The following is a 13,697-nucleotide window of genomic DNA, read 5'->3' as shown; positions in this document are numbered from 1 at the left end:
TCTGGTTTTGGCTCTCTGTCCCTGACTAATGCAGGAAAGACAGATGGCTGAGTTTTGAGTGAAATCTGGGGGTGGAGGGAGGGGTTGAGGGGGACCTTCCATTATGACCACTTGTTTCACACACACACATATAGTGATGTCACTGATCCCTCGCATGAGAGGAAAAGCCCTCCTGCTGGGAAATATGTGCACTGTGAAAGAACAGTAGAGGAGGAGCTACAGTTTATCTCTCTGTTACTGTGTTGATAGTCTGTCTGCAGTCAGGTTCAGTAGTTCAGTAGTTGTCATGTGATGAGAGAAGAACACCAACAGCACTCCAATCAGAATGCTACTCCATTCTTTGGGTGGATTTTGGATTTTAATGCTCTGTTGCCCTGGGCCTGTATTTATCAGTGCAGTGCAATCAATGCAAAAACGTGATTACAAAATTCATGAAGATCCTTATTGATGTTTACAAATATGCCATTCAGACTGTAAGCAAACATTAGCAACTTAGGCATTCACATGGCTATTTTTAGATTAAAATATTAGGATGAAGTTACGCTGTCATCCTCATCCAGCCGTATCATTTTCAAGCCTGTAGTGCTACATCTTGCACAGGCAGACACAGGTATGATCCTAATTACTCAGTGCCTGGCTGTAGTCTAATCTCTTCCACTTTCAGCTGCACCCCTTGTATGTTCCCTACATGCAGGCAACATTTATTTCTGTAATGTCACCCAGCCTTGAGAAATGCACATTCACCACATGAAAATTCCTCTCAGATGTTATTGATATTATAGAAAATCAGTCATGATTAAATTGAGATGTGCTTCATTATGCTGGTGACAACCACAGAGCCAGAGATTCATGCTTGTGTTCAACAAACCTTAGTATGTATTCACTGTGGACCTTCGTTGTGTGCATTATCTCTCTGAGGCGCATGAGCACGATCAGGTTTTATGTGAAACAGTTTGGTCAGACAGAAGCAACACTGTTGCACAGACGCATTTCCACCATTCCAAGATAGAGTAATATTGTGAGCATCCTGCTAAAAATCAGTCTCACAAATTGTTCTGTTTTGTCCAAATTATCTTTTAATGAGCTTAATGTCATCATGCTTTCCCAGAAGAACAGCTCTGAGAAGCTTGATAAATGTGGGCTCAGATCAGATCTTTTACTCTTCGGTTATTTACCTCGACTGCAGAAGGTAACAGGCCTTTATCTGAAGCATGCTTGTATTGGTATAATTGGTCATGGTTTAGTATGAAGCCTTGGTTTGATCTGCTCCTCATTGACTTGCAAGGTACTCATAGGGCACTTGAAATGAAGCTGCTGTTATCTTGTGACACTTGTACATTCCTACAAAATACAGGCTGAGACATTAACACAAATACATTTGCAGTAAGTGAAATTGGACAATAACACTTTTAAAATAGCCTGATTACAATTTGAATTTATTAAATTAAAGTGATGGAAATATACATTATGCTCAGTTGGTATGCACATACTATGGCAGCTACTGGGTTTTTACCCACCATTGGTTTTTTCCCCAGCCTCTTTAATGATTTATTTGTTATATCTTTTAGGAAATGCAGTAACTTTTGTTTGTGCTAAAAATTGAAATATTTTCAAGTTCGGTGCACAGGTCTGACTTCACATGCTTTTGCATCGCCTCTAGTTTCTAATTCAGTCTAATGATAACAACAGATGATTATTTTCATGATTTTTTTTTGTTTTGTTTTTTGTCTACAAAATTGTGACTGATAAGCCAAAAATCACTAGTCTTGTCTAATCAACTGAAAAATATTACATTAAAGAAGATATGAAACACCAACAATGCAGCAAATCCTCACAATGACAGGGTAAACCGAAGCACTTTGGAGGGCTCTGCGTGTTCTCATAGCACCAGAATTACATCTCTGTAATTTCTATTTCCTTTGGTAAAAGAAATAAAAGGTTTTATAGAAAAACATGCTTGTGTGGTAAAAGCTCATGCAGAGCACCACGGGACTGTATTATAACAAAGGCGTTCTTTATTGGGCTGGTGCTCATGCAAAGAGAGTGAAAAGATGACCCACATAATGGGGAATGTACAGCAGGCAGTGTTGTAGCTCAGAGCGCTGAAGTTAATTTTAGTGCATTCATGCCCTGCTTCGTTTCACAAAGGTAATGCAGATTTAACTTTCAATAATAACCTCAGATGGGTTCACACATTGCAGTGAAGGAAGGATTTTTATCACGCTGGATCTGTGGGCTGAAACTTTTTTTTTTTTTGTGGAGCAGCTCCTCCATGACATTAGAAAATTAAGGTTCTGTCCCTAAACATCATCAACTAGGTTTTTAATACAGAACAGGACCTTTAATTTAATTCTGGTTACCTGTCAAAGTGGGTGGTAGAGTAGACAAAGTCCCCCACGCTTCAGCTAATCATTCATAGACTACAATCTAAAATCTATCATCACAAGCAAACTTTTTGGGGGGAGTAGCCAATGGGGATCTAGTGGTTAAAGCTGCAAGGCAATATTCACTTCCTGACATGTAGGTTACAGAACATTGGTGCATTTTTTTAAGGTTTTTCTGAGGTCAGAAAATGGGTCACTGCTCTTTATTGTTTGTCAGACCTAAAATCCTCACACCCACTAAAACTTGAATTAAATGCTGGTTGGGGTTTTGAACCAGCTGTTGACCATGTTGACAGGCAGGAACTACCAGCTACATTCCTGGTGTACTTTGGATATCCACTCCGTCCAGGTTCTTGAAGGATGCACAGTTGCCCTCTCACTTCTCAGTCATGGTGACTGTGCTGACAGCTACGAAGTGACCGTGACATCAGCACTGGATTGTGAGCACATAGAAGAAAACACATCATGTGTGATATTGACTCAGCATGACTCATCTGCTAAACGCTGTTTTGAAAGGTGGAATTCAGGGCTGTCATTGTGTTGTGGTAATTTGATGTAGTTGGCACACTTGCCGAGGAAAAGTGCTGTAGCTTCATCTCACCACAGAGTCTGTTTGCGTAGCTGTGTCTGTCCTCGTACAAAATGTGTAATAATGTTAACTGTAGGGCTGTAACGGTGTGAGTATTAGTGCTGAATGGTCACTGTATGGATGGGAGGTCACTGTCAGCTGCACGCAGCTCCATGCAGACTACATGGTGTCTAGATTGATGCCTGTAATGCAGAACCAAAGTTGAGTGTGTCCCACCTGGACACTTTCAGCCATACGCCGTCAGCAGCATGTGCTGAGGTTACTAGCTGATTGTCACAGTATGGCGAGCACCAATGGAAAGCTGGAGTTTGAAGACCTGCCTGTGTCCTTTAAATCAGTTGTTTTGGAACAGTTCGGGTTCCCAGCCAGTAGTGAAGAGTGAGTTGTGGATAAGACAAGGACGTTGTGTCTACGCTGCGCCACTGTTGTGCAATAAATATATTTGTTTGGGTGCTCTGCATGTTTATATATTGCCAAGGTGGACCCAGTTGAAACACTCCCCCTAATGCACATGTTTTATTTTACTTTGTTTTTTCAATTTCATAGCAGTTAGCAGTTTTAGTTTTACAGCCTATTGTGAGCTATTGCCTTTTGGGAAAGTGTTTGTTCAGTGCTCACACAGTGTAATACAGAAATATTTAAAGCCTTCGTCAGTCAGTCATGCTCAGGTGATTGCACTTCAGAAAAACTGTACAGCTGTTATATGAAACACTGTCCTCCTCGGGATGAGCATAGAATTTCCCTTGGGGATGAATAAAGTATCTATCTATCTAGACATTGGTAGTGATCTCATGCTCAAGTAAGCATGGAATATTATTCCAAATCTCTATGTTCATTTCTTGCTTAAAACCTAGACTACACACATGAACAGTTGCAGTGCTTTAAAATAAAGGTTTTCATTATTGATTTATCTACTCTCTATTTTCTTGATTAACTGATTAATCATTTGGTCTGTAAAATGTCAGCTTTTCTATAAAATCACAATGTCGCATATCTGAAGATGACGTCTTAAAATCATATTTTTTTTTCCAACCCAACAGTCCAAACCCCAATATATAACAGAAAAGCAGAAAATCTTCACATTTGAGAAGAAGGAATCAATGAATATTGAGTATCAAAATAGTTGTGTCAATATACCAATAATTTATTTGTTTAAGCTCTGAACAGTTAAAGCATGAAAATGACGATATCTTTATATCTAAATTCTGATTTTTTTTTCACTTGAATACATGCAGTTCTGAATTACTTTAGCAGTACATTGTAGAAACTAAAATGAACTCCTCCTTAGTGAACATAAATGAAATAGACATGAGGTCATGAATGAATACAGTTGGTCCATTTTTGTTTATTCATACTTTCACCAGTTATTTCTTTGTCATTCTAGTGTGTGATTTCACTGATCAGGTTCTGGGAGTCTGTGGTTCTTCATTTATTTTAAATCAACCAGTGAAATACTGCTGTCTTCAGAAACCTTTAGTTGTGAGAAATGTTTGTTGCTTGCATATGATTGTGACTACATGGGCACCTCCCATCACAGCTGTTTCTCTGAATGACGCCTGTCATACCTCCAGCAGGCCAAACAGCAAGATTCAACATGCCAGCTTTCAGAGAAGCTGCCTTGACCCAAACATGACGTTCTGCTGACTGTTTTCCTGTTTCACTTAACCCCATACAGCAAACCATTGCCTAAACAAATGAAGGCTTAAATGCGCGACATTAATATGAACATGATATAATTATCCTTATTTCAGTCTTTAATTAAGGTGGATGCCGATGCAGAAAGGTGATCTGGTTGTTAGAGTGAAGTAGAACAGTGTGTCATTGCGACCATCCTGTGATCAACCCCTTTTTGTACATATTTGGTTGAATTCAGCTAATGATGCCTCCCGACAGGCTCAATACCAAGACATGCCAGAATGAAACATTTGCATTTCTGCAGCTGTGATGAGCCCTGATGATCTCTACCATCTGAGGGCAGAATTACAGGCTCCATTGAACCATAAGTATCCTGTCTTACTCCACGTTGTCTGTGAGGCATACTGTGATACACAAGACTGTGTCATAGCTCAGCTCTCCAATTAGAACACACTCTGGGACTTTACATTAGTAAGTGGGGCTCATTTTTTACAGTGTCTAAAAGGTTATGATCATTTCTGTTTGTTGGCTGGTTACATTTAAGGTGTGATTCAGTAGAAATTGTGATCAGTAAATGTCATGATTTGAAAGGAGACATAAAAAACACCAAAGGTCTGGATGCATTCCAGTGAGGTAAGACTTAAGGGACCAGGCTGTTGACCCCAGACTGACCCAGAGTTCTCTCTTGAGGGAGGTGTGACAACAAGGCATGAAGGCCTGTGGTCTGGACAGGCCATCCTGTCCTAGAAACTCTGTATAACACCTGTGTTCCCTCCAGGTTTTAATCAAGATTCCAGTGTCAGCTGAAGCTTGAATTCACCTACACAGCAAGACAAGTCTGTCTGTATTACAACCTTCCATTGAAATGCAGTGCAGAGTTTAACTGAATTTCCAGAGCAAAGAAAATGAAAATGAATGTGGGTTTCTGTCCATGACACTAATACACTGAAAATTAAAAAATGACATATGAATGCATACTCAGGGTTTGAGCCAGAGCACGTCATTGTGACAGTGACCCCCCTATGAAATAACATGTTCCATTACTGCAACCTTCCAGCACCTTTGTCCTCCATATATTCAAGTGCAGGATCAGTGTTGGTTGTCACACTTCTCATTCTCTTACACTCGTACTCAGTGAGTCAGCCAATCAACAATATTAAAATGTTGCCTGTTATGTGGCAAACATGAAATGCTAAAGGTGTCTTTACATTTGGCCAAAGATGGTTTGTTACAGGAAATGCCACTCTATTGTTTTGGAGTTTAGTCACAGAGAGTTTACCTACAGAGAAGGTGTCCATGAACCATCCAGTGTGAGCTGACTGCACATAGAAACTTCTAGCCTGTAAGTCTTAACTGGATAGTGTTGCGGTGGAAGGTAGGCAGTCAGCTCCACCCCTTCAATGATGTTCACCTATTGATGGCACCTGCACTCATTAGCGCAGCTGGAACTAATCAGCCGAGCTGCTCTATAAAAGGAGGCTTGTGGCTCTGCTTTAGTTGGGTGTGTGATACCGGAGAGTTAATGCCTTCAGTTGGCTCTCCTGGTTTTGTGTGTGGCGTTGATGAGTGAGTGTGTGAAAGGTCTTAAACTGTAGTGATTCTCTCTTTTCCAGAACTTCACTCCCTCCTTTTTAGTGACTCTCAATTTTTGGTTTTGGGCTCATTTCTTTTGTTCTATCATTTTGATAGAATTAGTGAGTGTGTGGGTAAGTTATCCCCCATCAACTTTTAGATCCCAAGGGGCCCATTTTGTGTTGAGTGCAGTTTGTTTTTTTTAGTTTCCCCTACCAGCAACTGCCATTAACTTTGTTTTGAGGGGAAATGTAACAATAGCTTATTTATTGATGGACTGCTACGACAGGCTGAAAAGTTTGACTTGCTTTTTTTAGGCACATCATATTATTGAGAGCTGAGCAGCAGCTCGCTCCGTTAATCAATTACAGTGTTAGCTAATGTAACATTAGCTTTTCAGCCAAAGTGGATGAACAACAACATGTCAGATATTTCTTCAGCTGACAGACATGACTTAACAGCAGTCTTTCATTGTCACTGTAAGTGGAAAATATAAAAACTTCTACTTTAACACTGTTTCCAATGTATATCAGAAAAAAGTGCTTTCCATCTCCCCTATTGATGCCCCCTTTCTCCAAGTTGGAAACAACACAAATATGAGGTGCATGAGAAGGTGGCTCTTATTCAGAAGCGAGCAGGTTAATAAATATGCCAGGGCCGCCCCCTGAACCATGTGAAAAGCGAGGGCTTGGCATTCCTTGTTTTTGAACTGAGTCCTGAGTTCCAAAAGTTTGCACAAAAGCCCTGTTGCCTAGCTGCATGTGAAGAGCCTCACTGCGACTGCCAGGCCTGCTTTGTGTGCATGGGTCTCGGAGTGAACAGGATCTTCTCGAGAATCAACTGGAATGCAGTGAGGGAGAGAATTCCCCCCTTTGCTTAATCTTATTCAGTTTTCAGCTGGCAGGAGGGAGTCTTTCAAATGTTACCATAGTGAATTAGCACCCTTTTCAGCTCAAGTGAATTGACCTCTGAGGGTGAGGTTTTTCACACATTCTTTGGCATTCCACTTTGTGTGGTCTAATTTCAAATTTTTGGGGATGTTTCAAGGATATTTGTCCAACGCAAACCTTGGGTCACACTTTCATCCAGCAGATTGCACAATTCAATCAATGTGGAACATCACATGATCCTCATATCATGCTGCAGTTGTTTGTAATTGGCTTTCAACACAGAACAGTAATTGTGTTGCAGGTTCTTATCTTTTCCATTGTCTGTAACCGCAGATACCTGTTGAAACGCTGTACTCTCCACACCATTTTCACCATAACAGCCCATCTGGCCATCCTTGTGCTCAGTAAATTCTGAGTCTGCGTCTGCCATTGGCCTGTCAGCCAGTGAGTAAGGCCAAACAGTGCCACCAGCATGAGGAACAACATAGACAAGTCAACTTCTCCCCAATGCATAGCTGGACAGTTGCCATGTTTCCATCCAGTAACATTTTGATGTTAACAGTGTGTGGCAATGCAGGATTCCACAGAGGAAACGTTTTTTGTGCAGGAGCTTTTACATGTAAGAATGTGTGTTTTTGCAAATACTTGTGTAGTTTTGTTGACTGAAATATTTGGTATTGACAGCTCTGATGTCAGGGTTTCAGTGTAGTCAGTAGATGACAGTTAAAACAGGGACCTCAATCATTACATGTGGACCACAGTGGAAATAAGCTTTAAGTCACAGTGTTTCCTCCAGGATGTTTTTTCAGCAGTGGGGGCAGGCTCTCCATGGAGCCGAGGTGGCGTAAAACAAATGACACTTGACTGCACATTTTACTTTTACAACCTATTTATTGAATGGCCAATTGAAAATTGCTTTTTAAAGGCTGAATGTAAAAAAAAATAATAATAAATAAATAAATAAAACTATAAAATTAAATAAATAAAAATAGAAAACAATAAATAATAATTTCTTGATGGGGCTGTAGAATTAGTGGCAAAGTTTGCACCCAGGCTCAGAACAATTAATTTTTCTGGGTTTTTTATAGAAGAGCTCTCAGGCTCAGAGGCTGCACCATCACTTTGCTCTCCTGCTCCTCCTCCTCCTCGGCTCTCCCCCTGCTGTAATCTGCTCTCCTTCCTCCCTGGAAGCTCCTCCCTGTCTAATGTTACTTGTCTTATATGATTACATAAAACATTAACATTAGATAATTTACACTCATATCACATCTGATTACAAGTGTGGACAATCATCATTTATGAGTCAGTAAAAGGCTAATGATACCTGACTAGCGTCATCTTCATGAGCTGTCTTTCTCTTCTTATATTATATTGAATAATTATCGTTGGACTCTGCTGTGAAGCTGGAGACATGCGGCGGTGGTGTATTTGCAACAATAAAAAAAAAAAAGAGAGGAAAAAAAAAAAAATTTGAAGGAGCGGCGGCTATGATTTAGGAATGGCGGCCCGCCACTCCTAAATGAATGTAGGGGGAAAAACTGAGATTTATTGTGTTTTTATCCTCGACAGTTTAGCTACATGTGAGGACTGTGTTGCAGTTTTGTATTTACCTTTATTGTTGTAAAATTAACCTATTCACCTACCTGCCCTCCTTCTTTGCCTCTGCTGATCGACCAACCTACCGACCCTCCCTCGGACCCTCTGACCTGCTGACCCGCTGAGCCGGCCTTTGCTGTTTGATTTAGCAGCTCTGCTCATTTTCCTACATACTCAGCAAGCCTAATATCATGCTTCATTAAATTGTTATCATTTCCTCTGATTCTAACAGAGGCGCTCTTTATTTCAATTTGGGTATGTTTGTTTTTTGGACTTTTCCTGCTTGTATTAATTCATCAGACTTTTGGTGCGAGAGCTATGACACCCTGGTGTTTTAAAAGTGAAACTGTGTCCAGTGGAAATGAATTGGCTCAGGAACTGTATTGCATAGCCGTGTTTTATGCTTGAGTTGACATGTAAGGCTAATGACTTGGAAATAATCCATTTCTCTCTCTGGATTTAGCCATGCATGCCTGCAGCACTGTGAATCAGTCCTGTTGATTTCATCTGTACCATGTCCTCTCATTCTTTGCTGTGTTTCCAGTAATGAAACACAGTCGTTAGAGGGACCGACAGATTAGACTCTGGGGATCAGATGGGACATGCCTCTTCCTCTGCATAGTGGAGCTCTACAATCAGTGTTGAGCTGAAAATGCTGTTTTCACTGTCTCTCACATCCTGTGTTCATCTCAGGTTACCCTCGCATGGCTTTGTAATGCCCCTGTGGAAACAGATGATTACAAAGTGCTAATCCTTTTCATGGCTCATACTGCTTTTATAGCGTTAGCATCATTCCATTATATTTTGTCTATTTGTGAGTTTGTGTCCTCATATTTAGTTACAGCCTTCATTAATAGAGAGCCAGAATCCTGATGCCACAGCCACCTGCCACGAAATTTCCCCTATTCAACAGTGTGCATGTCGTACGCCATTTTAACTGTTTCTCTGTTATCCATCTCTGCTGTGTAAAAACATCAGGGCTGCTTGGCCGTCCTTGTCCAGTCTCATAGCTTGCAGCTTGACTGGCCTCTGTCTGTCGAGCTGGTGACCGTTAGCTGCAGTGGTCTAGGGCTTGTGGGAATGATGTTTGTTAAGGTGTTTACCAACAGCAACAACTCCTTTAATTTAAAGCCCTTTTAAACAACACATGATTGGACACACCTTGCAGCAACATTGTTTTGTCTGTGTCTTCCAAAATGGTAACTCACCACGTTAAAAAGAGAAATCTGTTGTATGATGTGACGGCACTATGGTTAAGGTTTGGTGAGATTTAGGCTCAAAACAACTTGGTTTGGGAGAGATTGTGGTTTGGGTTAAAATGACTAAGGAACAGTAATAATGTTTTAAAAAGTTAAAAAATTAAATTAACACAATATAACATAGTTTAAAAAAAAATGTTAAATTATATTTTTTTTATGTGAACCACACAGATGAAGTGGGATGGATTATTGGTAATTTGCATTATTAACAGAATAATGTGATTGGGAATGAGGTTTTCTGCGGAATTATTGCAGAGAAGACACGCATGACCAGGATGGAAAATGTGGAATGAGTCTACATTGACTTTTCTGCACATTTTTGAAAACTTCTACTTGGCAAACGCAGGACCTGCATCACAATAATTGCTGGAGCTGAGCCATTGTTAAACTCGTTAGTTGTAGCTATGGTGCAATGAAAAGTCAAAAGTCTGCTTTGAAAAAGGTTCGGGAAACAGATTCATTTGGACACAGAGTGCTCTTTTGACAGACCAGAAAGACAGTGCTGCTCACCAGAACAAAACACCGCTTGAATTTTTCATTTGCGTAACAAACTAATGAGGGTGAAAATAAGCATGCAGTTCACATTCTTGATAATGTTGTTTCATTAAAGTTCAGCTCAGCTCCCTTTGTTACCAGTCTCTCAAGTATTGCTATGATTGATGAAAATGGAAGAACGATTGGCTTGAAGGGTTGGACATGATTTTTTTTATTTTTTTTAGCTTCCAAAAGAGGGCACACCAAAAACATTTGAGAAGTGCTGGTTCAGAGATAGTCAAGCAGCCCAGCTGAGTTTCACAGGGGATCAGAGGCACATGCAGGGATCTCTTTAATAATCTGACCCTGGCATCATACACCAACATTAATCCAGTTAATTGAGGGCGACGATTGAATGAACACAAGACTGTGAGAACCTTGACTGAAGCCTTAATGTGGGAGAGAGAAGAAGCCTGCTGTGGCTGTGATGAAAGGCCTCATGGCTGAAATACTGTAAATAGTGAATCTCTGCAGCCACTTGTTTGTTCTCCCTCCTCCTTCTACCCCCTAGCATTCAGAGAACCACCTCACTATTGACTATAAATGAGTGCTGAGAACATGAAGTATGTGAAATGCAAAAAATGTTTTATACCAAAGAATAAAATAATGCCAAAGCAGATGTTTAAAACGTGATCTAAATTCAGTAAAAATCCAAAACCTAAAATAAATGATAACATATTTGAAAAAATCCTAATTCCATCCACTGTGATACGGTGTGTTTACAAAATGAAACATGAAAAGTCCATGGGAGTCTGTGCTATTCTTCTTGGAACTGCGTTGAACGTTCATGATGAAACGTGTTGAAGTCTTATCAACACACCTTTGATGTGGAAAGCTTCGCCTCAAACTCAGTCTGGAAGTTATTCCCTTTCCTCTGTGTGCCCTGTAGTCTGCTGTAGTGTGTTGTGTTTTGGGCCTCAGTGAGCATGGATTATGGCTGCCGTCCAGGTTAACAGCTAAAACCTCATGGCTCGTAAAATGTAATTTTCTATCATAATACAAAGTTTCCAAAAGGACAAAACCCTGTTGTATATGTAACTGGGAACTCTGACAGCAGCACAATAACATGTATTAGAGGTGGTTTAATCTCTCTTTAGTCTTCATGTCTGGACCCGCTCTGAGCATCTGTTTTCACTCAAATTATGACCTGCTCATTTCTTAGCTCTGGATTAATAATAATAAAAGAATGCGACATGAAAGAAGCCCACTTACTCAGACTGAAAGTATTTGTGGTACTCGCCACAGTTTTCCATCTGCCTGCTATAGCTGTCATCTGTCACTGTGTACAAGTCCTGTGCACTGTGTGGACTTCTTGTAAACAAAGTTCTGTTTATGTTTCTCACCATAACGTATTGTGGGGCCAGGGAAAAATTGGCTGTTATTCCATAACCTGTGAGCTTCATATCTAATTGGGCACACACAACTACAAATATGAAGCAAATAGACCAAATGCACTATTGAATTTTGCCTCCAAGAATAAACTGTCTGACAATGATGGCGCTGACGACAGTGACAAGCTAGAGGGAGAAGCATCTTCAGAACGAGACGATGAGACGTACACAACGTTAATATGAAGGTTACACAGTAACACTGTGTGTTTGTGTGTGTGTGTGTGTGTGTGTGTGTGTGTGTGTGTGTCTAATAAACTAGAATTACAGCTGAATCTAGTGACTAATTTCCAGTGAGAGACATACTGTCTTCACTTGGAGACAATTTTTCCAGAGGAGTAAAGAGAACTGATGGAGAGCTTCATCACATGGTGCAACAATAATCAATCAGTCAAGCTCAGTATCCACAAAACCAGTGAGCTTGTGGTGGAACTACAATGCTTCAAATATCGATGTTCCTGCGAAGACGCTACTAACTGTATACTGTCATATCACCAGACCCTAGTTTATAGACAAACAGGCATACCGGCACATCTCTAGTCTTAACCAATAGAACCAATGATCAGGGCCATGAAAATAAAAGCCAAGTAGTAATAAACCCTAGTTTTCCTTACTAGGAAAACCTGTGACTCCTAGTTGGTAGAAAGGTTGGTGGTCAAGGAGTCAAAGCTCAGACTAGTGTACTGTTGGAAAAAGTTGATTTTCCCTTTGACAGCCAAGACACTTGAAGACATTTGCACTGCTCTGGTTAGAGCCCAGAGCCATTTTCTGAAAGTTGCTAAGTTGATAATATCAGCATTCACCTCCAGTACATGAAGTAAACTGGGAGATAACACTCTGAAGGAGAGTCCTGAAGTGATTAATATGGCAGGCATGCATTCCAGTGAGCTTGTAGATTCTGAGATTTTGTATGAAATGATATGATATCTGTCTGTCAATGTATTCATCAGAGATCAGATTAGACACCTGAGGCCCATCACCCGTTTTCCTTGTAGTCACTCTACATTCCCTGTGGTTAGACCAAAACCGCAGAAGCGTGTCACAGAAGACCCCATCAAACCAAATAAAGTGTGTCTCTGCTGTTTGAGGCCGTTGTGATTTTGTTCTCGCCATGTTTTAATGTCTCATTGTGTGTGAGGAGCTTGCTTCACAGTACAGCAGCAGTCTCTGACTAAATTTGACCCCACTTTTTGGCTCTCTTTGTGGATTAGTCTAGTACAGCTCACATGATCCCACAAGAACTGTACATGAGTTTAATAACCAGGACAGTAGGGATGTCCGTCCACTCTACCCATTCCTCCCTGGCTTCCTGTTTGCCAGCCTCCTGTGAGCACAGCACATGTTGGCTTGTTTTCATTCCATGTGTTTTCTGTTCTCTTCCCAGCAGCTGAGAGGATGAAGGGGAGGAATCCTGGTCATTTGTGGACTTTGTAGCATCAGAAGAAACAGCGGCACAGGCAGCCTTTCCAGCTCCTGTTTGACACCTCTGTCTATAGCGGAGCTCACCATGAGTTAGAGGCGTCAGAGACCATCGCCACAGCTGCCCCCCCCACCATCTGAAACACCGTGTCTGACTGTGACAGCAGCATCCCTCGCCCTGCTTCATGAGCCAGCAGGATGCAGCTGAGGTCCTCGCACTCTCCGAGCGCCTCCTCATAGCTGCACACAAGGGACAAGCTGACAATGTGGTTCAGCTTATCAACAAGGGCGCAAAAGTAGCCGTCACTAAGGTGAGTGATTGGGAAAAGCATCAAATACTCACATTAGAGAAGCAGGAGACAGAGCACTGAGAAGTGCTGCTTCTAAGCTATTAGCCTGGCTGTGTGCTCTGTTTGCTTGAAAAATGACTC

At 41.0% G+C, this 13,697-nt stretch overlaps 1 protein-coding gene across 4 annotated transcripts in view; it reads left to right on the top strand.

The window, feature by feature from the left end:
- ankrd6b (ankyrin repeat domain 6b) overlaps positions 1-13,697 on the top strand; it is a 49,500-nt gene that overhangs the window by 8,056 nt on the left and 27,747 nt on the right. For 2 of the 4 annotated variants that reach the window (XM_076755989.1, XM_076755987.1), the window contains exon 2: positions 13,235-13,577. In XM_076755989.1, coding sequence (XP_076612104.1) covers positions 13,452-13,577 — 126 coding nt within the window. In that variant the 5' untranslated portion in view covers positions 13,235-13,451. Of the gene's footprint in view, positions 1-13,231; positions 13,578-13,697 lie in introns of all 4 variants that reach the window. The other 2 variants (XM_076755988.1, XM_076755985.1) reach the window with 1 other exon arrangement.

This window comes from Chaetodon auriga, chromosome 18 (genome assembly GCF_051107435.1).
Source record: "Chaetodon auriga isolate fChaAug3 chromosome 18, fChaAug3.hap1, whole genome shotgun sequence".
In the NCBI taxonomy this organism is placed as follows: Eukaryota; Metazoa; Chordata; class Actinopteri; order Chaetodontiformes; family Chaetodontidae; genus Chaetodon; species Chaetodon auriga.
The sequence above is the reverse complement of the archived record's forward strand: the minus strand, read 5'-3'. Positions and strand labels throughout refer to the sequence as shown.